General features: G+C 38.5%; 1 protein-coding gene across 2 annotated transcripts in view; it reads right to left on the bottom strand.

Annotated features, from left to right (window-relative positions):
- The window catches only part of LOC111868748, a 79,342-nt gene that overhangs the window by 13,300 nt on the left and 42,879 nt on the right, over positions 1–23,163 (bottom strand). Inside the window, exons 10-17 of one of the 2 annotated variants that reach the window (XM_023859686.2) lie at positions 21,754–21,884; positions 20,264–20,410; positions 18,158–19,552; positions 16,362–16,716; positions 15,287–15,449; positions 14,244–14,512; positions 11,380–11,615; positions 7,671–8,005 (exon numbers count right to left, since the gene is read on the bottom strand). In XM_023859686.2, the coding sequence (XP_023715454.1) occupies positions 7,671–8,005; positions 11,380–11,615; positions 14,244–14,512; positions 15,287–15,449; positions 16,362–16,716; positions 18,158–19,552; positions 20,264–20,410; positions 21,754–21,884 (3,031 nt within the window). Of the gene's footprint in view, positions 1–7,670; positions 8,006–11,379; positions 11,619–14,243; positions 14,513–15,286; positions 15,450–16,361; positions 16,717–18,157; positions 19,553–20,263; positions 20,411–21,753; positions 21,885–23,163 lie in introns of both variants that reach the window. The other variant, XM_023859685.2, reaches the window with a different exon arrangement.

Below are 23,163 nucleotides of genomic sequence, written 5' to 3' on the forward strand. Positions count from 1 at the left end.
TATTGAGAGCAAGGTTCCTTGTCACTCCTCCACAATGCCCCACCCCACAAATCGAAGATTGTGCACAATTTTTTGGCCAGAAAAGGGATCACAGTCCTTGATCATCCTCTGTATTCACCAGATTTGGCTCCAGCAGATTTCTGGTTTTTCCCAAAAGTTAAGTTGGCGATGAAAGGAGACCGTCACGAAACCATCCAGGGCATCCAAAAGGAATGTACCACAGTTTTAAATGTGATTCCACAAAAGGAGTACAGTGACTGTTTTTGAGAACTTTTCAATCGATTCCAGCTATGTATTGATTCAGAAGGAGACCATTTTGAATAAAAAGAGTGAAATTTTGAAAATAATTCACATCTTGTATTTTTAATGAACACAGTCCTAAAAGAACCTGGACACACTGTGTACGTAGTTTTCTCTGCGTCTACCTCTTGACTAAGCTCTTAAATAGTATCAATTAAAGTTTCTGTATTTTTCTTTATGGTATCTATGTTATCACTAGGGCCCGGATTTTTTGAAAATGTATATGCAAATGCATATTTTGAGGGCTTTTGGTCATTATTGCATATTCTAAACGTAAGAGCATATTTCTGCATATGTTTGAAATTAAGGATAATTTAAAATATTCTCTAACAAAATTGGTTTTGCCCGTGTTTTGGACATCCCCTTCCAGTTGCCATTCTCAACTCTCTGAGTAACGGCACTTTTACAATACAAGCAGGTAGCTTGGCTATTTCAAAAGGGAGGGGGTGTGATTTTCCTGTATTCCACTGACCACCACAGCCGAGAGTAGCATCAGAGGGTTGGTGTTGAGTAGGGTGACCAACTCTCCCGTATTTCCCGGGATCTCCTGTATTAGAGCTAATTTTTTTGGATCCTCCCGGCTCCCGTATTGACCTTCTATTTCTCCCGTATATTTCATTAACAATCAAGATCGCAAAATTTAAATTATATACTATTCCCGCCAAATACATTCCGATATAAACTGTCATTATTATCGACAGTTTAGACTTAGAGGTATTCATCGATAAATATCGAAAAATTACCTATAATAATTGATAGAAAGTTTAGCATATACTAATCGATAGCGGAATATCCGTTTCCAGATTGTAATATTTTCTGTTCTTGCTTCTTGCCGTGTTCATCCTCGTGCTTTTAAATAATTACCAAATTGAATCCATTTTCATAATGAGTAGTGACAGTGAAAGTGAAAGCAACAATGCAGAAACTTTACCTAAGAAGAAAACTAAATACTTGTGTTTACTTGAGAAAATGGGAAGAACAATATTTATGGTTAAAGTCCGTGCGCTCCAACGTTTACAGAGCTCATTGTATACTTTGTAAACATGAGTTCAGCATCGCTCATGGGGGTAATACCGACTGCAGACAACATTCTTCCACAGAAGGGCATAAATGAAAGGAAAGGAAAGTGAAGACCTCTTCAAATTTACACCTCTTTTTCGGGAACAGCAGCAAAGACTTCAAAAACGTTGCAGGTGAGCTAGCATTGGTTTTCAATACTGTAAAACACAACATCAGCTACAGAAGTATGGATTGCGCAAATAAGTTATCGAAGGATATTTTCCATGACTCTAACTTGGCTAAGAAGATGTCCTGTGGCCGAACAAAGGCAGAGGCTATTGTGAAAAATGTTCTAGCGCCAAGAAGTATGCAAGACTTCATCGATGTGTTCAAGGATCCAGCAAAATCAAGCAACTTTTTCTCTACTGCAACTGATGCCACCAACCACAAAAACAGAAAGATATTCCCGCTGGTTGTGAGCTATTTTGACCCACTTAGTGGTGTTAAAAATAGGCTCCTGGACTTCATTGAACAAGCTGAGGAAACAGCTAATGCTACCCATAATTTGATCAAGTCTTCACTTGATACACACAAGTTAGATATAAAAAATCTAACTTCATATTGTGCAGATAATGCAAATGTGAATTATGGGAAGCATAATTCTGTGTTCAAACTACTACAAGAAGATAACAAAAATGTGCTTAAAGCAAACTGCTCAAATCATATATTGCATAATGCCACAAAACAGGCATCTGATGGACTGGATGTGGATATTGAAATGATCATCTTAAAAATATATGGACATTTTTCAGTATCAGCAAAAAGAAGAGAAGAGTTGAAGTCATTCTTTGATCTTGTTGATGCTGAGTTGGAGATTGTTCGTCATGTACCCACTTGTTGGCTTACCCTAACATCAGCTGTGGACAGGCTCATACAAAACTGGTTACTTATTAAGAGTTATTTCAAAAGTGTGAATGANCTGCGATGTGTAGGCAATAAAATTCAGCAAAGGATAGAGGACAGGTTTTTTGGTACTGCCACGGAAAAAATTTGAATCCACCCCTGCAGAAATGTGCTAGAGATGATTTTGTTAATTTCTACTGTTTCTTGCACAAGTACATTTCTAAGAATTTTGAGTTATCAAATGCAAATCGTGTCCATTGTCTTTTGCCATTAAATTTAAACACTGAACTTTCTTTCAGACATTTTCAAACCATTGTAAAAGAATTTAATCTTGATTTTGTAAATGAGGACAGCCTGTATGAAGAGTTTTATAGTGCAAAAAGTGTTCTGAATGTGGTAAAAACAGGACGTATAGAACAAAGTTGGGTCAATATTTTCGGTGATTTAGGAAACAAACAAATTGATGTGCCACACCTTATCAAGATCTTAGGCTTTGTTTTAAGCATCCCAGGCGCAATGTCCATACTGAGAGAATTTTTTCACTAAGTCAGAGCTAATGGTAGAAATTAATTATGACTATAGTTGTAAAGAGTTTTTAAATTTGCAAAGATAAAAAAATGCTTAGTTCTGCAGCATCAGTGGACAAATACATATATGCTAGGACTAAGAAACATGCAAATTTGTAAAATTTATTCTATATTGTGACCTGTATATTATATACAATGTAAATTAATTGTTTTGTTTAATATTATCCATTCCATGAACGTTTGCTGGATTGACGCCACGCCGCTAAAAATGCACAAAATTTGTCGTCACTAAATCTCCCTTAAATTCATGACTGAAAGTTGGTCACCCTAACTAAATCTCCCTTAAATTCATTACCGAAAGTTGGTCACCCTAGTGTTGAGAGAAGTCTCTTCAGTTAATGTGTTACTCTTTTCTTTAATAGTCTGCATCAGAAAAGTGTTCGTGTACTGGAAATGCCTAAAGAAAAGTGAAGCAGTAGATATTTAAAAAATTGGTCGGTGTCGGGTAATAGTGACTATTCAACAGACAGTGTTGTCGTGTACTGTCAAGTTTGCGCAAAGGAAGTAAAAAGTGAACAGAAATTTCAACTTGAACAACACTCAGGAACGACTGCACATATTATGGAAAAGAAGGGGAAGAACAGCACACCACAACAACTACTTCTTACATAGGTCAAACCCAAGTCCTCTGTTAATACATTTTCAGCAGATCTTTAAGGCTTTAGTATGCAGCAACTTTCCATGGAATAAATTCGCAATCCAGTTCTGCGATCATTTCTGGAGAAATATTGTGTAATTCAAAAAATCCCAATAAATCAACTCTTAGAAAAAATATCTGCCTTTGCTGTATGAATCTACTCTGGGATCAATCCGTTCTGACATCTGAGGGAACTGTGTCTGGATATCGGTGGATGAGACAACCAATTTATGTGGTGATACACAGCAAATTTCGTAGTTGGTAAGCTACATCCAGAGGAACCCGGCAAACCTCATCTTCTTTCTTGCAAAGTACTAGAGAACACCAACCATAGAACAATAGCAAGTTTTGTAAACGATTCTCTGTGACTACTATGGCCATCTGAAATTGACAATAATTGTTATAAGGTGCTTGCATTACTCACAGATGGATATGTTGAAAGCAGCAAAGGCCTTTTTTTTATTGCTAGTGGGGTGGGACTAAGTCCCTTGTACTGCGGCCACTTCTGACCTATTGTACCAGCCCCAGATGATAGGTAAGGGTGATTGTGGAGCAATTGGTGGAATGAAGATTGGCAGGGTAAACCGAAGTACTTGGAGAAAACCTGCCCCAACGCAACTTTGTCCACCACAAATCCCACTTGACCAAACCTGGGATCAAACCCGGGCCGCCGCAGTGGGAAGCCAGCGACTAACCGCTTGAGCTATGGGGCGGCCCCCAGCAAAGGCCTTACAAGTATTTTATCCAAAACTTATACATGTTACCTGTTTAGCGCACGGGTTACACCGTATTGCAGAAAAAATACGCGCACAGTTTCCAACGATTTAATTGCAAGTGGGAGGAAAACTTTTCTGAAAGCACCAGCTCGTGTCCAGTTCTACAAAGATCGCCTACCTCAGGTTCCTCTTGCCACCTGAACCTGTCCTAACTAGGTGGGGGACATGGTTATTCGCAGTTTCATTTTATCAGGAGAATTTCAATCAAGTAAAAGAAGTGGTTGCAAAACTTGAAGATGAGTATGCATGTGTCCGTGATGCAAAAGTGGTGTTTGGATGTGATACTGTTTCTCAAGATGTGAATTTTATTCATGCACATTTTTCTACAGTTTCAAAAGCCATTGAGAGCTTAGAATCTTGTGGCAAACTCCTTCACGACTCACGTGAACTTGTTCACTGAATTCCGCTCCAGGCCAAATTAGAGAGAAAATTAAATGCATGTTAGAAATGGTGTGGAATTCGAACTCAGGACTAAAAAAGATTCAGTCAGTCAGTCAGTATTTGAGTGGAATTAGGGTATCTTTGCCAGTAGAATGTTCCGAACCTTCGGCGCAAGTGTATAAATACTGTCCAATCATGTCAATTGTTGTACAAAAATCATTCTTGGCCTGTAAACTCATTTTGACGGGCAACAGACATAGTTTGTCTCCAGAAAACATTGAAAGACTTCTAGTTGCCTATTGTGATGCTACTTTCTGCAGTGAATGATACGTGTAAATACGCGAGTGAATAAAGTGACCCGTTTCTTAAGTGCATATTGTTTTATTTTGGTGCATATTTTCCTGCTTTTTAGCGCATAAAGATCCGGGCCCTAGTTATCACCCAGCAGATTCACATCAGCATTGACCTGTCATGTGTTTGGTGACTAGACATGGATTTTGATTGGTAATTGGATTTACTGAACTCATACAAGTAATTATAGTGCTCTTGCTAATTCATGCACTCTACAATTCACTACAGCAAGCAGAAAGTCTTCTAGGTTCATACTCATAGATGTCACCTAGTAACAGACCCCACAACAATATGGATTCCTTGGCTTCTGTGTTCAATGGATTCTCTCATCACTGGCTGATGACTGTCTCTGGGTCTAGCCCAGTGGTTCTCAAACTTTTTACCTCTGAGCCCCCCTGACAAGAGAAAATACTCTTAGGCCCCCAGCCTGTTTTTTTATCAAAATAGAAGCCATGGTATGTTTGACATTTTATTCAGTTTATTTTGTTTTTCTACATACTATTTAGCGGTTTTTTTACTCAAAATTAAAGTATCACAATATTAGGCCTACAATAAAAATTAGTTTTAACACTTGCAATTAACCAAAATATGTATTGAAATGAAACGATATTTAACTAACAAGTATTTAATTTTTTTCTGTAAAGAAAATCAAACATTTAAATGTCAAAGTTCAGTGTAATGGACAGGCCTGCTTTTGAGAACAAAGTTTATCAAAACGTGGTGTAATATCAGAAATGGCCACTCTAACTTCTTTAGCAATATTTAGCCTTGAATGGTAACTTGACTTTATAGCTGCCAAAGCAGAAAAGCCTGTCTCGCCTAAGTAAGTTGTTGCGAAAGAAATCAGTACCTTCAACGCCTTTTGGCTCAAAGTTGGGAATTCCTTGCCAATATGTATCCAGAACTCCAACAAAGACAATTCCTTAAATTTACTTTTTAATGAAGTATCACTAGTGAGATCGATGAGTTGTTCTTGCTCATTTTCCTTCAGAGATGATGGCCCAGGAGCATTTTCAAATGGATTTTTAATCCAATTAAATTTATTAAAATCATCACAAAAGTATTTTTTGAAATGAAATTTCAACATTATTAGATGATCAAGTAGGCAGCTTTTTATTCCCATTGGAAGCACTGGATTATCAGTGTCTTGTAACATTTGACACCAAAGTAGGGAACATGTCTACCGTGTCACTTTCCATACTGTTTCTCCAGAGCTCTAATTTTCTCATGAATGCCTTTACTTTGTCATTCCAAGAAAGTACAGTTGCCTCATTCCCTTGAAGTGAAGTGTTGAGGATATTTAGTTTCTCAAATATATCTGTGAAGTAAGCCATTTTCAATAAAAAAATCCTTGTTGCTGAAACTGTCTGCCAGTGAGTGATTTTCCCCATTTAAAAAACAGAACACCTCATGCCTCAGCTTAAACATTCTCTTTAATACCTTGCCTCTTGAAAGCCATCGAGCATCACTAAAAAACACCTTTCCTCACACAGCATTTTAAAAAGTCTAGACTTCAGAGGATTTCACAGGATGCGGCTGCCGCCAAACTATCAACGCTGCCTCTGGCATATGCGTTTTATAATTGCTGGTAAAGAGAATAATTATTGGTTAGTTTAAAATTCATGATAATTAAAGCCTGTACTCATCAAAAGTTTTTCTATATGTATTTTTACTTTTTGTTACTTTTCTAATTGATTTGGGGCAGTTTTAATTTTTATCTGTAGGAAAGTATACTGCGCCCCCCCCCCCTTCAAGCCCTTCGCGTCCCCCTGGGGGTCGCGCCCCACAGTTTGAGAACCACTGGTCTAACCCACAACTCCAACTGTGTCTTCACCTTCTCAACTGCCTGCCCACAGTCAGAGTCAATTTATAAATTGCAGTTTAAAACCAATCAGTTCGTTTTGGCACCAAGGCCCTTGAGGCTCACAACCAGATTTTGTTTTTGCAACTCAAACCTTGTAGTCATAGTCCTTATGTAACATTCTCTCTGACAAGAAGATGGGTTTGTCTCTTATGAATATGCCTTGCTTTTGTCAAATTTACATATCACATATATTCATATAGCATGTTATTAAAAATCCTTACTTTTTGCACTATATAAAAGTCCTCTGTCTGTACAGGCTTTGCAAACCAGATAATGCCTATTTTATGTATCTTATGCTACAATGGCAGCTTGGTCACTTGAACAGTCATATACTTGACCATGGCCAAGTTTAAGCCTCTTATATTTTACTGACTGACCACTGGTTTTGGTCCCCCTTATAGTCTTAGCATGGACTGTACAGAAAACACTACTTCCAACAGTTCTTCTGTTGTTGCATGCCTATCCACTGCCATGGGAATGTGTTTACTGAGCCATTCCCTACCCACAACCATTTATTATTACTCTGCACTTCTGGCTTTCAGCTTGTACATCACAATATGAATACAGTATATTTGAAACTGACAGTAGCTTTAAATTTTCAACCTCACAGAACGAACAAACCATGCACAATGTAACGCATGTACCAAGGCACATAATCATTCAATTATTTACAAGTCTGCTTTGTATCCATAATTATCATTATCATTTCTTACCAGATACTATACAACTTACACAACTAATGCATTACTGTTACATAAAGAAAGAAACAAGTCTACAGAATCAGTGTATTCTGCAAATCACAATTAATATCTATACCGGAGGGGGTCCCCCAGATGTCACGGCATACAGAACACTTAAAACTGAGAACTTACTTGTGATATGAAAGTTCCCTGTAGAGATGGTCTCTGAAATCTGCTTTGAATTTTGTACGATATTTGTTGCACAATGTGCAGCAGTAGAGGTTCCCTACAGGTTTTCCATAAGGACCAAATTTCCCTTCTTTCTCTTCCATCTCCCCAATATCAATACTTGTCCTGTGGATGATGTCAGGTTTGGGAACATCACCTTCTTCTTCAAGCAATATTCCACGGATATGTCTTACACGCTGCATGTCTCTACGCCACAGAGGTGTTGTGTCAAATAAACCTATTTCCAATGGGGACCCATTCTTAGCTCCTGATGACTGGGATGTTTGAGAAGTATCCACCTGTATATAATATACACAATCACCAGGTTATCTCAAATGCAGAAACATGAGTGATACACTCACTTGTTGGGGGGGGGTGGGGGGGGAGGAAGAAACCCATGAATAAAATTATCAGCATGGCTTACACCTTGAAGATGGAGAAGGTATTTTTCTCAGAGCATCATCTGACATTCACTGGACCACATGGCATTATATCCCAGAGGACAGAATTCTCTATAGCCACTACTGTTGAGACCCTCAAAGCCAACATATCTTACATTACTTAGGACTGGAAGTCTGTACAACAAAAATACATACTTTATGAGTCATGCCCACCATATTTTTTTAAATGCTAGTGGGGTGGGACTAAGTCCCTTGTACTGCGGCCACTTCTGGACTATTGTACCAGACCCAGACGATAGGTGAGGGTTATTGTGGAGCAATTGGTGGAATGAAGATTGGCAGGGTAAACCGAAGTACTCGGAGAAAACCTGCCCCAGCGCCACTTTGTCCACCACAAATCCCAGGATCCCCAGGATCGAACCCGGGCCGCCGCGGTGGGAAGCCAGCGACTAGCCGCTTGAGCTTTGGCGCGGCNTGGCCCATGCCCACTATAACTCCTTACTATTTAATTTACTTATACATTTACTTCTTCTTTCTTGTTGGCTTCCTTGGAACTTCTGCAACAGCCTAAAAGGTTTTATGAATTCCATTAAGAACTCTTTGTTAATTCTTTCTTCTTCCTTATTTTTTGGCACATATGTGAAGTTGCAAAAATGCACCTGCTGGATTCACCATATTTCTGTCTGCCCACATGTAAAAATTTGAGAACTGATGGAAGTACCTTCATTATCTAGTCAAGTTGTTATGATGTCTACAGACATCATGCAGTACTGTGTATCATAGTGGTTATGACGTCTATGCATGTCACACATTTCTAACTACTCCCTTGTAGATATAATGCCAGTCAGCAATGGAAACTTGTAGGTTGTGCTTGCAAGATGTTCTAGGTACTCCAGAGTGTGACAGGAAGTTGTTAATTGCTTGATAGCTGCCCTGGGTTAGAGTTCATTTGACCAAACATTATGGTAGGTCCTAGCAAAATGATGTGCGTAAGTGACGAGGTGTTTTATGAATTGTTAGAAGAGAATGAATGCAGTGATATTTTAGAGAGTGAATATAGTAGTGATAGTGAAATAAATGTGAAAATTTTGTCAGGTGGTGAACAAAGAGTCAGCTCTGATGAAGCAGAAAATGTCAGTGATGTCAGGGATCTTTGTCATGGTAGGTATACATTCCTTCAAAATGTGCCAGATATGACATAGAATCATTTGAATTGTGTGAAGCCAAATCTGGTTATCTATGGAATTTTATTATTTACCCTGGGCACAGTATCTGCCACTTGAGTTGTGGCAATGTTTCCAGTGGTATAATCATTTTAGTGATGATTTCATAGCCTGTAAAAGATAATGATTTTGCAGTCAGTGTTTGGAGGAACAGTTCAATTCATTCATCCATACTAGCCTTGAGCTTGCGAAGGAAGTACAATTTCAGCCAAGATGACAATAAGAGACTCTGTTTATGAATGACGCATCCACAGTGTCACAGTAAGCCAAGCTGGGAGAGTGTGTTTTCACTAGACAGTTTTGTCAGCCAACTACTATGATCATGTTTCATTTCTAAATACTAGAGGTCAAGATGGCGTATACTGAATGTGCATGACTCGGGCATATATATAAGATCATGTAGTCTGAATGGAAATGAAAGCCAATGGAGATTTATGAGAATGAGGCCAAAAGCACAGAATTTTACTAAAAGAAATATATGTAAACTCTAATGTAATGTTTATAGAAATGAAAATGCAAGTATGTGAAGTATGTTAATTGGTCTTCTTTTCGTGCTATAATTTTATAATGACACACGATTGAGATATTGCATTTTAAAAAGGGAGCAAGAACTATAAAATTAAATGTCACAGTGACAAATTTAAATGTCCGGGTGAATTTAATGTGCCACTGTGGGTGGGGTAAGAACACAGAAAAGAACTGTTTGACTGCATATGTCTGATACCAGCAAGTTTCCCTAAAATTTGTCATCCCACTCCAATTTTGGTTAAAACTGTGCAATAATAATGGATACTTCACATGCAGACTTACACAAATTTCTGCATTCAGCTTTAGCACATTTCACTTGTAACATTCTAAATGCTTTTTAAACAATTCCTCAGTTTTCAAGACAATGAAACAAAAAGTTTCTATTTTGAATTGTTTCATTTTTGGTCCGTTACACTATCAATCACAAATTGTCAATGAAAAATCCGTCGAGTGTAACAATGTAACACAACACACAACGCGTAAGAAACATCCGACCATAAGCCTACATAACCTCAAGTTGACATTTCCCATCATCGGGACGAATCAACAAGGAGCCGAACATTTTACTTTAAATGTTTTAAACTTTTAAATATTTTAACATTGACGGCTCAATTTGAGGGCAATTTTCAGATGGAATGCAAGAGTTGTACGTGCATTCAATGCTACTAGAAAGTGTTGTGCTTTTACACTTCGACATCTGTAACAGCGTCCACGCAGCTTACATACTGTGTACATTAAACAACGCCAGTGTTTTCATGTGTTTGTAATACGTGCCTCTGATGATGGTTTCTCTTGAACCGAAACATGTAAGGCAAGTGAGATAAATAAGTGACCTAAAAACATTGTTACACTCGACGGATTTTTCATTGACAATTTGAAAAAGTTTCTTTTTTCTGTTGCCTCATAACTCTAGAACTGTTGGATTTATTCTGTTTGTTTGCATCACATGCATAAAATTAGGGAGATATCATCAAAAGTTAACATTCGGGCACTGAAAATCCAGGCATAATAAAAACAGAATGTGACAGAATTGTTATGCCAATCATACGTTTATAACTTGTTTTTGTTGGTTTCCCTTGAACTCCTGGAACATAAGTATGCTACTTTTCTTGAACAAATTTTCTTACAACACTCAGTGATGAAGACACAAACATGTAAGGATACAAAACAATTTACATTTACATACAGATCCGATCAAATGGAGCCTGAATGGAATGAACTTTCAAAACACCACTGGAAATAATAATCATTATTATGTGGCAGTAATATTAAGAATGTCAGATTCAAGTCTTACTGAGATGAAAGACTTTCCCATGCTGAGTGGTTCATTGCCAGATTTATGTTACATCGACACACTATAATTTCCCAAGCTTAACTGTTCAATGCCCAATTTGTATTACATTGATAAAGTATATTTTCCCCAAATTCAGCTGTCACTTTCAAAACTTCAAGCCACATTTTGTGAAATATTTTAATTATTTTTAAATCCTTTGTTTTCAACTGGTATAAATGGTTACACACCTTGCGATATACATGGATGAGCTCCACATTTTCTGCAGCAGGATGCCTGGATGCGAAGTGAGAGTCAAAACTGGCCTTGGAGGAAGACCGGTAACTGCAGAGCCCACATTTAAACTGACTTTTCAGCCCATGCACACCTGAAGTATGATCCAACACTTCAGATCGTGTCGAGCACTGGAACTTGCAGAGACCACAATGCCATGGATTCTTCAAAGCTCCTGCACTACTTGAATTTCCTGCTATAAGTTAACAATACAGAGTATAAAACATTACACTAAAAGGATTTCATGTGTAATACTGTACTGTGAAAACCTAAGTTAAGGTTTCTCTAGGGAGAAGGGGATTTGAACACTGAGCAGTATCTTAAAATAAGGAAATCTGACATGGAGTTACTGACTTGGGTTCACTCAACCCTCAATCGAGAGACATTAAATGTGGGTTTCAGAGTACATACATATCCTGTGCACATGGGCACATGTGTAAAATTGTCAAAACAAGAGGAACTGAAAGACATTTCATCTTTTTCTATGGCTGTACACATAGGATGCCTGGGGAAAGCCATGCTGCATATATGACCATACAATATTGCTGGAAAATCTTACATAGACGGCAAATCAAGATGTCGATGGAAGGCTTATATTAAAATTAATACAGGGAATTGGATCATGTTAGGACGTGAACTGTGTGATTTAGCACTCATAAAAGGGCCACAGTAATGACAACTTTTCTGTTTCAATGAAAACAGTGAATTTTTGCACTTAAGAACTGCTCATGGTAGGAAAATAGAGCCAATAACCAGTTCTTCAATAAGTCAAACCCCAGATATCAACATACACAATTTTCATTCAAGCAAACTCCCAGTCTACTTGCAGAACATGATTTGTATGTTGAAAACTGTTCAATAATACTAGCAGCAATGACTTCTTTGAGTGTTCTATTTGTCTGGTGATTCAAATCCCAATCAGGTCATTAGATTTTTTTCAATTGACCTAATCCTTCTGGCCGCCCTGGGGTTCACTCAGCCTCTAACAGAAATGAGTACCAGGAATTAATTAAATAATTTTCCTGGGGACTAAAGTGCGGCCAGTGCATAAGGCTGACAACCTTATCGCCATCTTTGAGCCGTTTGTCTAGATAATGCGGGATCCTCAGCATCTCACAACCCTATGGGCCTTCATGGCCTGTTACAGGGATAGCTTTACTTTTACTCTACCTCTCTACTCAATTAGAAAATGTAGTTCAGATTATTATTATTATTATTATTATTAGTAGTAGTAGTAGTAATAGTAGTAGTAGGATGGGTAAAGATAAAGGTAAACCTTCCCCCATGCCTATGCACCCCCTTCATAAAGGCCTGTCCCAATGGGACTGATTAGTTACACCATTCTAGTACTTTCTGACCATTAGTAATCGACCTTGTGCCATTTGGTGGTCTACCTCGTGGCTTCAACAGGAGTGATGCGACATTTTAAATCTAGCAGCACTAAGAAGCCCTCAGACACAGTTACTGGCATTTAGAAGTTGCACAATTCCACTAGATTTGATGTTCAGCAAATTTCTGGGAGCCATGACATGCAACCTCACACAACAAAATCTTTAAAGTCACTTGATATTTTCTGTATCTTTTAAGTGATATCAATTCACTCTCAGGAAGGTAAACATTACATGGTGTTAGACCTGGAGAGGACACTGAGGAAGAAAGATCAGAGTGCCACGCCTGGCAACTTCATGGTCTACAGTAACTGTCTGATGCCATCTTACATTCTCTTAATGTGCAGAAGTGGGGTGAATGGTCACCTGCTAGGCAGTAAGTGCAGTGTTGCCACCAGCTGTCCATTTCATTTTTCTGGTACCCAGGTCCTTGGGGGGTGGGGGGGGGGAGGAGAGAAGAGGTCACAGTTAACCTTGTCCCATCTGTTTATAAATACATTTCTGAATCCTCTAACTCTGGTACGTCGTACACACTCTGTGCTTTTCTGTGGTATCTTCCTAACAAAGCAGCTGCAATTAATATTTTCAGCAGGATATTGAACACACTGTGATCGGTATATATATTGTGACGAGTTGTGCAATGGAGGACACCCCTCCCTCCCCAGCGGTATGTGGCGGCATCGTAGCGCTGTCGTTACTCTCCGCGGTGATGTAACACGCAACGCAGCTGTGACACGGGTAACAGGCAACAGCAGTACCCATTGCGTAACAGGCGGGCGCTGCGACTATATAAGGGAACTACACAGCCACTGCAGTTAGTTAAAGTTTAGCAGCCGCCGAAGACAGTTCTCAAGTTCTCGAGTTATCTAGTTACGAGTCAGTCACCAGTTAATTGCAGTAGAGTATTTGTGATACTGCCAATGGCAATAATGTTGAGCTTGTAAACTGTGTGATTGTAAGAGCGAATGTGAAATAAAATTCGCTATATCCAGTAAGGCGTGAAGTTATTTGTCGCGTTATATACCCAACATGTGACAATATATATTAATATTGATGGCAAAGAACAGTTAATAATCCATGGTTCCAAAATCTACCCGCAATATTTCACTTCACTAGCATGCACACAAATCTCTACAATTTTTTAAAATTCACTGTAACAAATATAATCAATGAAAAACAAAGGATATCACCACATCAATAACATCTCTCAGAGTATTAAACAGGCAAAGGGTTCAATGTCCAGCTAGGGGCCAGCTATCCTGAGATTTACCCGTCTCTGTGTGCAAACACCAGGCTGCACCAGCCACAACCTCTTCATCATTCACTACCCCACTGTCTATGTACCATGCCTAATTGAACATTAAACGGCCTCAGCAGTTCATACAGTTATCATAAAATAACCAAAACAGCAATATTTAAAAAAATCATCTTGCCTCCTTCAAGTGATGTGCTGGCAGATGCTTCAGTCTTCGCATTGCCTGATTCCACATCTGGTTCCCTAACTACTTGGACAAATGGTCGTTTCTCTGGATGCTTGTCAGCAAGATGTCTTTCCACGACATAACGCTGGAAGTGATGGTACATGCAATGAGCACACTTATACAGGCGACTGTCATGCATCTTCAAGTGAGCACCCATACGCTCAATGGACACCACTTGACCTACGTTTTCATGAAGGGCTGACGTAGGACAATGAGGACACCTGTGAGGAACAAACACAGTGTTCATTTCATTTCAAATAAAAGCTACATGTACCAAACTGACTCCAAAATTATTTATACGAATTGTATTAATAATGGCATTTGGTGTTTGGAGGAATGAATGAATATATATATGCCTGCTTCTGCTTAGGCCAGGTACACTAGAAAATAAATTTTTTATCGTAGTGGAACACCAAACAGTGTTTGGCACTTTTTGAACAAATAATAAATGCACTTGCAGACGAGCTACTTTGCTTTCACCGTGACTGCAACTGCTAGATTCACTAACAGTATTATTAGATACTGTTTCTATTAGACTTAAAATTGCACCCTCTTAATAAGTTTTCAATGCAGCACAAAGCAGTAGCTTTTCTAGCTGAGGATCAAGAGTTAAACTGCATGAATCATCATTTTCACTTCTCATGATTTTCTAAACTCTGAAATGCGCTGGTATAAGAATTAAAATCATGTAAAAATAACTTAAGCCTCAATATGAGTTCTACTGTAGCAAGGTATGCCCCAAATCACCATCAAGCAGCAGCGATCATGTTAAAAGTGGGAATGATACATTTGTCTTACCAACAGTTACTGTCCCTTTACAATCACATCAAAGTTCCACAACATTCATGTAAGTTCGATTACACTAAGTTCGATACACTAACAAGCTACTACTCCTATTATTAACCCTACAAACACGAAATATTCTGTCCCACAAAGTATCCAAAACCAGACTATATGTGCAGTGTCAATGTGGGGCGGGGGATCTAAATACCCACCTATATGCTGTTTCATCAAAATGCAGTGCTCGTAGATGGTATCGCAACATGGTCTCATCACACGTAAGATAACTGCATCCTGGAGCTCCACATACATATCGTTGGTGCTCAGGCACAAACTTCGGTAATTTTGCTTCAAGCTCTTCTGTTAATGTTAGGCTCCCTGTATAATATATTTAAAATTAAGAATGTGTACATCCTAAAAGAAAAGACATAAGAACATATTCTGGTCCTACAGGTTGTGACACCTTGTGGTCTTGTAGGTGGACACAAACATTTTGCAGGAACATGCCAGGGCTGGACACTTTCTAGAGCAACATACGGCAGGACTACAGAAGAAGTGAATAGGATCTGGAAGAAAGCAGCCATAACCTGACACCAATGTTTTAGAGGAACATGATAGGGTTGGACACTTTCTAGAGCAACAAACGGCAGGACTACAGAAGAAGTGAAGAGGATTTGGAAGGAAGCAGTCATAACCTGAGATATTATCCTGTAATTTATCTGGAGGGACTGAGTAAAACCACAACAACCTCATTCAGGAGAACCAGTGTCCCAGATGATTTTCATACTTAGCATCTCCTGAATATAAATTTATAGTATTACTGCTACACCAGTCCGTACCCAGAAGACCAGGATCTGAACAATCACTGATGAAAATTTTAAAATTTATATAAAAGGGCATGCCCAATAAATCTTGCACATAAAAAACATATCCCACTATTTATGACCTGAATGTGGGTTCAGTTTTTAAGTGCTTGTCATTTCCGTTTGTTTTATAATACCTCATATCCCAAATACAGACCAAAAAAACTTTTCATGTTAAATTCAAGATTATGATAACAATCAATATTAGAAATTGGAACTATCAGGCTGAAAGGAAACCATACTCATTACCACAGTAAGGCTTGGCTGATCACACAAGGGATACATAAATTAAATCCTGAAAAGATCAGATTTATTCTGGAAATCAATGTCAAAACTCTGTTAATTCTGTACACGGTACACAGGGTTTTGCTGTATTCATTACTTCAAATTTAACCAATCAGTAAACTCATCTGTAAATTCAGCTAACCTGATGGTGTATCAGATGCTTTAGCAGATGATGGTATATGAGAACTAGCAGCTAGATTTGTCATTTTGTCAAACATCATTTCCTTCTTCTCAAGACAGGGCACAGGGTTCACTGGTGCATTTTCTGGTGGCACTACCTCTGGGATAATGCTGCTTGTGAGGTGGAGATGCAAGTGACGTACCATATTACTGCGTACTTTGGTAGTATAAGAACATGTAGCACATCGCACAGGCCGTGTATAAATTGCCTGTAGTGGAAGTAATTCTACGTCTTCCGGAAGGAAAACTAACTTGCTGCGCACATCCTGTGTATTCTTACCACTACTTTTACCACCATGTCCACCTTTACTCTTGTCCTACAACAGATAAAATTAACTGAAATGGGAAACTCAGAATCTTACTACTAGACCACTGTAGTGAAAGAGGTTTATAGTGGCCAAGTCTTAAAAATAGACGTAAGACAGAATTATATACTGTATTTACGCATGCATAGGCCGCGTGCGTGTATGGGCCGCAGCACAATTTTCAGACAGAAATTATAGAAAAAATAATTTTCTTGGAATATTATTTCAGGAGTAGAAATTATTCCGAAATGAATATGATTAAATGAAGTGTGATTTCGAATATTTCGAATATAAGCCGCACCCCAGTTTTCCTCTTGAATTTTTGGCAAAAAATGTGCGGCCTATACATGTGTAAATATGGTTACTTGCAGCAAAGCACAAGGAACTAAGATAATATTCTACAACATAAAACATAATTTTATAAACAGAATACATTCTTCAGACTTGGATGTTAGGTCAAATTTATTAAACAAAATTTAATTTCATATTAATCTAAAGGCATGAGATAACACATAGGTAGTCTGTCCAAAAGTTCCCAGAATTCATCAGTAACAATGATACTTCTACACTTAGAAATTAGTTGCATTTATCCCCTTCAAAATAATATTCTTGAGAAGCAACCTGCACTATATTTGGAAGCACTTTTAAAGGATGTTTGTTGAATCATGGTCAGTTTATCCACCATATTCATGAGTATGTCCACCACCATTTGAAACCTTCCTTTCAGGGTAATTTTATTCTGGGGAACAGAAAAGGGTCTGGGCATGACACATAAGATGAAGGCGGATGGCATGGAAGGTTAATTACTGAAAGCTTTGCCAAGAACTCTCAGGCCTACAATGCTATTTGAGCTGGTGTTTGGTCATGATGTAGATGCCAAATTTGTGTGGTCAACATTTCTGGTTATTTTCTTCATACTGCATCCCTTATGTATCTTACACCTTCCAGATAATAACCCTGATTAAACATCTAGACCGATGGAACAAAATCATGATGAACTATGGTTGTCACAATAATAAAAATAAATACAAAAATTATTTTTCTGTTCAAATGCACCTTTTGTGGGTTAGCACAAGCTTAAACAATGTGTATTTTACAGAAAACTTGACCACTACTGCAAAGATTCATAAAGCAAGGCAACTGAAATATTTCAGGGATACTGTTCACAATTTCATCATTTTCTTTCGAGTACCTGGCACTTTTGTTTCTATCCAATGAAAATAAAATAATTGCTAAGCTTCAATATTCTCCTGCTGATGCAGACAGGTTTTATTATTAATTTCCTGGGTTATGGGCTTGTTGGTTCTAGTGCCGGGTAGGGTTTCTGTGGTTCCACTGTGAGGGAGGACCACCAGACTCCTCCAATGTGTTCTAGACAGTTTGCAAGTTTGCAGGACGTTCTAAGATAACTGGAACGTACTTACTTATAACATTATTAAGGAGAACATCTTACCTTTGGAAACACTACAAACATGGCCGTTTCTGGGTCTGTCCTCAGAGGGTTGAGGGGTACAACTCTGGTACTGCCAACACGGTGCCTCTGTTTAAGATGTTTTGCCACATGCTGTGGTACTGGTGCCCGGAAAGAACACAATGCACAACTGAAACGCCTGGTGCCATGTGTACGCAAATGTTCCAGCAATGAGTTTACGTATTTGAACTGCTTCTTGCAATGGACACATGTCAAGCTAGACGAGGCCCTTGCTAGATCACAAACCAATAAGTGATCTTTCAACAGTGATGAAACTTCAGCTGAGAAAGTGCAGGTAACATAACCACACTGGTATAACATGGAACCAGATAATCCTGTATCATCAAGGTCTTCCACTGCAGCTGCACTCAACTCATTCTGACTGCTTTCTGTACTGCTCATCATGCAGTCTGCTATCTCAGAATCTAAACCATTACTTGTTGCTGGAAGTGAAAGGGTAGATGTGCTTTGCTGTGAAGAAGTTACACTTTGAGCTTCACTTCCATTTTGTGGGAATTCAGTGTCCTGAGGTAACTCTATGCTCAATGGATCAACAGCTGCAGCAATCGCAGCAGATGTTTTTGGATCACGATGTTTCACCGTTACCAGAGGTTCCTGAAGGATCAAATCTGTATTTTCCTTTGTAGCCAAAACCTTGCTCACAGATTCTGTACCTTGACCTACAGTTTCAACAGAATTGTCCAAAAATATCACATCAGAATCACGGGTTTCATTTTGCTCTTCCTTCTGTGAATTACATGATTCCTCTAAGCATTCCACATCAGAATCTTGTTGAGATGAATGTGTTCCACTGGGTTTCAAACACCCAACCTCTGAGCCTACATGGGAATTTTGCTGAGGTAGTGGTTGTGTATGTGATATGTCACAATGATCACCATCATCAATAATAACAATGTCATCATCAGTTTTCTGGTCATTACCACATGCAGAAGAATTAGAATTTAGTGACTTATTATTACTACCGGCAACATAATCAGAAACTTCAACTATATTTGCATGATCTTGTTTGCTGCTTTCCTTCCCCTTCAACTCAGTTCCCAGCATCTTCACTGATAGACTGTGCGGTTCAGAAGAAATGACTGATTCTTTATTCGTAGTTTCTGCATCCAAAGCTCTTTCCTCAGGGTTCATACCTGTATTTATGTTTAAACTGCCATTTGAACGATTGGAACACCTTGATTCCTGTAGTTCAGAACATGTAACATTGGCACGCAAAGAAGGATCCTCAAAAGCGGGCTCCTTTTCTGGCGGGGGCAACACTAATAAGCCATCATCTGACAATCCTTCATCCAGATCAAGAACATCTAAAACATTCAGTAAGTCCTCTTCACTCTGTTTCCCATTTAATTCAGCAAGCTACAAATAAATAAATTAAAAACAAAATAAATACAATGCTTTCAGATATGATTATTATAAATACTGCAGATGCCCAAGATTCTTCACATACAGATAAGCAATGAAGGAATTACTTCCTCTTAAAAATCCATGCCATACCAATGTCATTTTACTCACATAACAAAGAACTCTCAAAGGGCCCTATAATTTGCACAGCGAGTGCCCTTTGGGTAATAAATTTATTATAAACAGGAGTCCAGTTCCCACAGTTTTAGAATACTGGGACACCCTCTACACAAACCACAAATATGGATAATCCAAATGACTGGAAGGGGCATCAACATCAACTGCATGGCTGTACATTATCCAAGTTCCCTGTCCATTTCATACTACTCAGAAGCTCCACAGAAGCAAAAACTGGACAATTAACCCATGAATATTCACTAAACTAAAAGCAGGGGAAAACAACTGTCAAAAAGTTACATTCTGATATGAAAAGCATTATTTTCCAAGTGCAGTCATTACAATTTTACATACTGTCACGTGTTAGTGACTAGACATGGGGTCTGGATTGGTAATTGGATTTACTAAACACATAGAACTTGTAACTACAAGTTGGAGTGAAACCCAAAGTACTCAGAGAAATTGCACCAATGCCACTTTGCCTAACTGTCTGAGCTATGCCTTGGCCCAATATTGTTTCTGTACACCAATTACCAAAACTGTCCTTACCTCTGAAGTGCTTGTAGCTCGAATAATAACTTTTGCCATCTGATTTGAATGGAAGTTACATAAATGGTGATGCATCTCTTCTTTTGTGTCAGTGCCATGAAGACAATACATGCACTGATAAGAACAACATGAATGCAATTTGTAGTGCTGTAAAAGAACCATATTTTAATATATTAAATCAGAAAGTTATAGATGATACATAATCTTATCTCACCATGTTCTGAGATGCTACTGTTCCTCCCAACCATTAAGATACCGTCTCTTGAAAAGTGAGCAATGCCAGGCATCTGTTTTTCCTCTATATTACTCACACACATCATGAGGTAAATTTTTAAGTAAGAGGCAGGGTCTGATCTGTTACCTACTTTAGCAATTGACCATTCTTTGATCATTACACATAAGCAGAAAAAGGACTGCCATTAAGTGATATTTTGTATAAGCTACAACATATATCATAAGACGGCAGGTGAGATACAGCTAATTTCAATACATTAAAGTTCTCCTGTGCTATTGGTAAGAAAAGATACTCATCTCTCAATGTGAATTACCATGATGTAAAAAGATAAAGCTATCCTGGAACAGGCCATGGAGGCCCACAGGGTTGTCAGACATTAAAGCTCCTACATTTTCTAGACAGCTGGCTCACAGATGCCGATGAGATTGTCAGTCTTATGTGCCAGCTGCCCTTTAACCCCAGGAAGATTCCTGGTGCTCATCTGTGTTACAGGCTGAGTCGACCCCACGGAGATAGCACGGCTGGATTAGGTCAATTAAAAAATTGACTGAACTCATCAGGAAGCGAACCCACAACTTTCCAGCCTGTAGCATAGTGCCTCAACTAACCATGCTACTGCGTGCTCCTCTGCCATCATGTTACCAAATATTTAACATTATGTACCTCCTAGTAAGAGACAGACAATGAGTACAGCATGAAACTGTTGCATTCTGATAATGGAAATGCACTCCAGATGAAACAGTATGTTAAGAGAAATAACAAAATATTCTTCAAGAATTGAGCTAGGCAGCTCACCCATCACATACTGTACAAGGCTCTCTAGTACCCAATGACAATCTGCAAGTGGAAACTCAATCACAGATTCTCAAATTTTGAATAGTGCTACATAATTAATAGTGTAACACTTTGTCACAGTAATCTCTGCTATAAATAAAACAACAAAATGGTAGCCTTGTAAATGTTTTGTCTTTTTAATTCAAAGTTGGTATCTGCAAAATCAACACACACAGAAGCAAAGAAATAATGCACATGATGTACAACATGGAAATTTTTTTTTCCACTGTGTTTGGGCTTAGGTTTTGTAGATCATATGAAAAATTCTGATTTTTATAAGCTCATAAGCACCAGAACAAAATAATTCAGCCCTGCTAAGTCATCACAAGGAGACAAGATTAAATAGAAACAACACATTCAGCATTTTATACAACTACTTGTAATCAATGTACTAAGCAGCTAAATGACCGCATGTACTTACGGCTAGTAGACGATCAGGCTTGAAGCTTTTACTCCCACACATATGACATGAATAAATGGCAAGCTGAGAATGTTCTTTCTCTAAGTGGTGTAAGAAACTCTCTGGAATGTAGAATACAGCACCACAGCTGCCTGAAAGAACGTACCATTCTTTCAAACAATGACTTGTTGATTAGACCTTTATTTTTGTTAAGTACAGAAAAACAGAGCAAGAAAACAACAAAAGCTGGTAAAACGTGTTTTACACACATGCCAACTTTTCACTGAAAAGCACATGAAGTACCCTAAGAGAAAACGACAGAAAAGTCAAGAGCTTGAACTTCAAGCCTTGAAGTTCAAACGGCTACAGAGAATAGTTCACTAAAAAATTAAGACATGGTTCAAGAATTGCAGTTCAAATGGCCATTGTTATCTGCAAAATTAAAGAAATAAACAGTTGGTGTGCTGCCAACATTATGATGATCAGCTGTAAGGAATTATGCTTCTGAGCCCACTTTGAACCATTCCAGATGCAGTGGGTTTCCTGATCTGTCTTCCAGCCATCTCTCTGCTCCAATGGCTTAGATTTGAATGCCTGCCTTTGCATTTTATACTCGTACTTCTTCATCCTGCATATGTGCTACTGCCTGTCCTTTTGGTAGTCTTCAGTGCCTTTTGTGACAGCACACTCAGGCAGAAGAGTTAAGACAGATATTCCTGATGTGAAGTTAAGCTGAGCCATAGAACAGAAGTTCATCATACTGAGGCACTGCCTAGAAAACTCACTGTATCTGAGATATTTATCATTTTCTCATGTCCATATTGTGTTGGTGACATAATCTTGCAATGTCCAGTAAGGGTGACAGAAACTATGTGCTGCTTCCAGTCATTTGGTATTCAGTTTCCACCATAACTATGCCTTATTTTCTACATCTGAATGATGTTTCAGCTATGTCATATATTCTTACTTATTTCTGAAAACATTTGCTGCATGATGAGAGTCACGATGAGAGTCAAGCACTGAAGCCTCAGTTCAATGTACAACTTTTGTTGTTACAAGAGGTCACAACATTTTATAAAAGACCACATATCAACTACTGTAGGATGAAAGAAACTTGAGTATTAATCCTCCTGTAAGTTAATCATTGGCTTTCATCGTTTAATTCGCGGCTGCAGATGGATTTTAACTTAAGGAAAGAGTATACTGAAAAAATGTAACCATCAGCCAAATCAGACCCTGTGCATGAACTCACTCCATGCAGCTGACCCCTTCTTGAGAAGGCACCAGTTGTACAGCTAGTCAAGATTTTCCCAACAGTTTATGGAACCCAAAAGTTCATTACTGTGTTCACAATAGCCCTCCACTGATCCCGATCCTATGCCAGATCAATCCAATCTATACCACCCCATCCTCTCCAAGATCCATTTTAAT

This window comes from Cryptotermes secundus, unplaced genomic scaffold (assembly GCF_002891405.2).
Source record: "Cryptotermes secundus unplaced genomic scaffold, Csec_1.0 scaffold13, whole genome shotgun sequence".
Lineage (NCBI taxonomy): Eukaryota > Metazoa > Arthropoda > Insecta > Blattodea > Kalotermitidae > Cryptotermes > Cryptotermes secundus.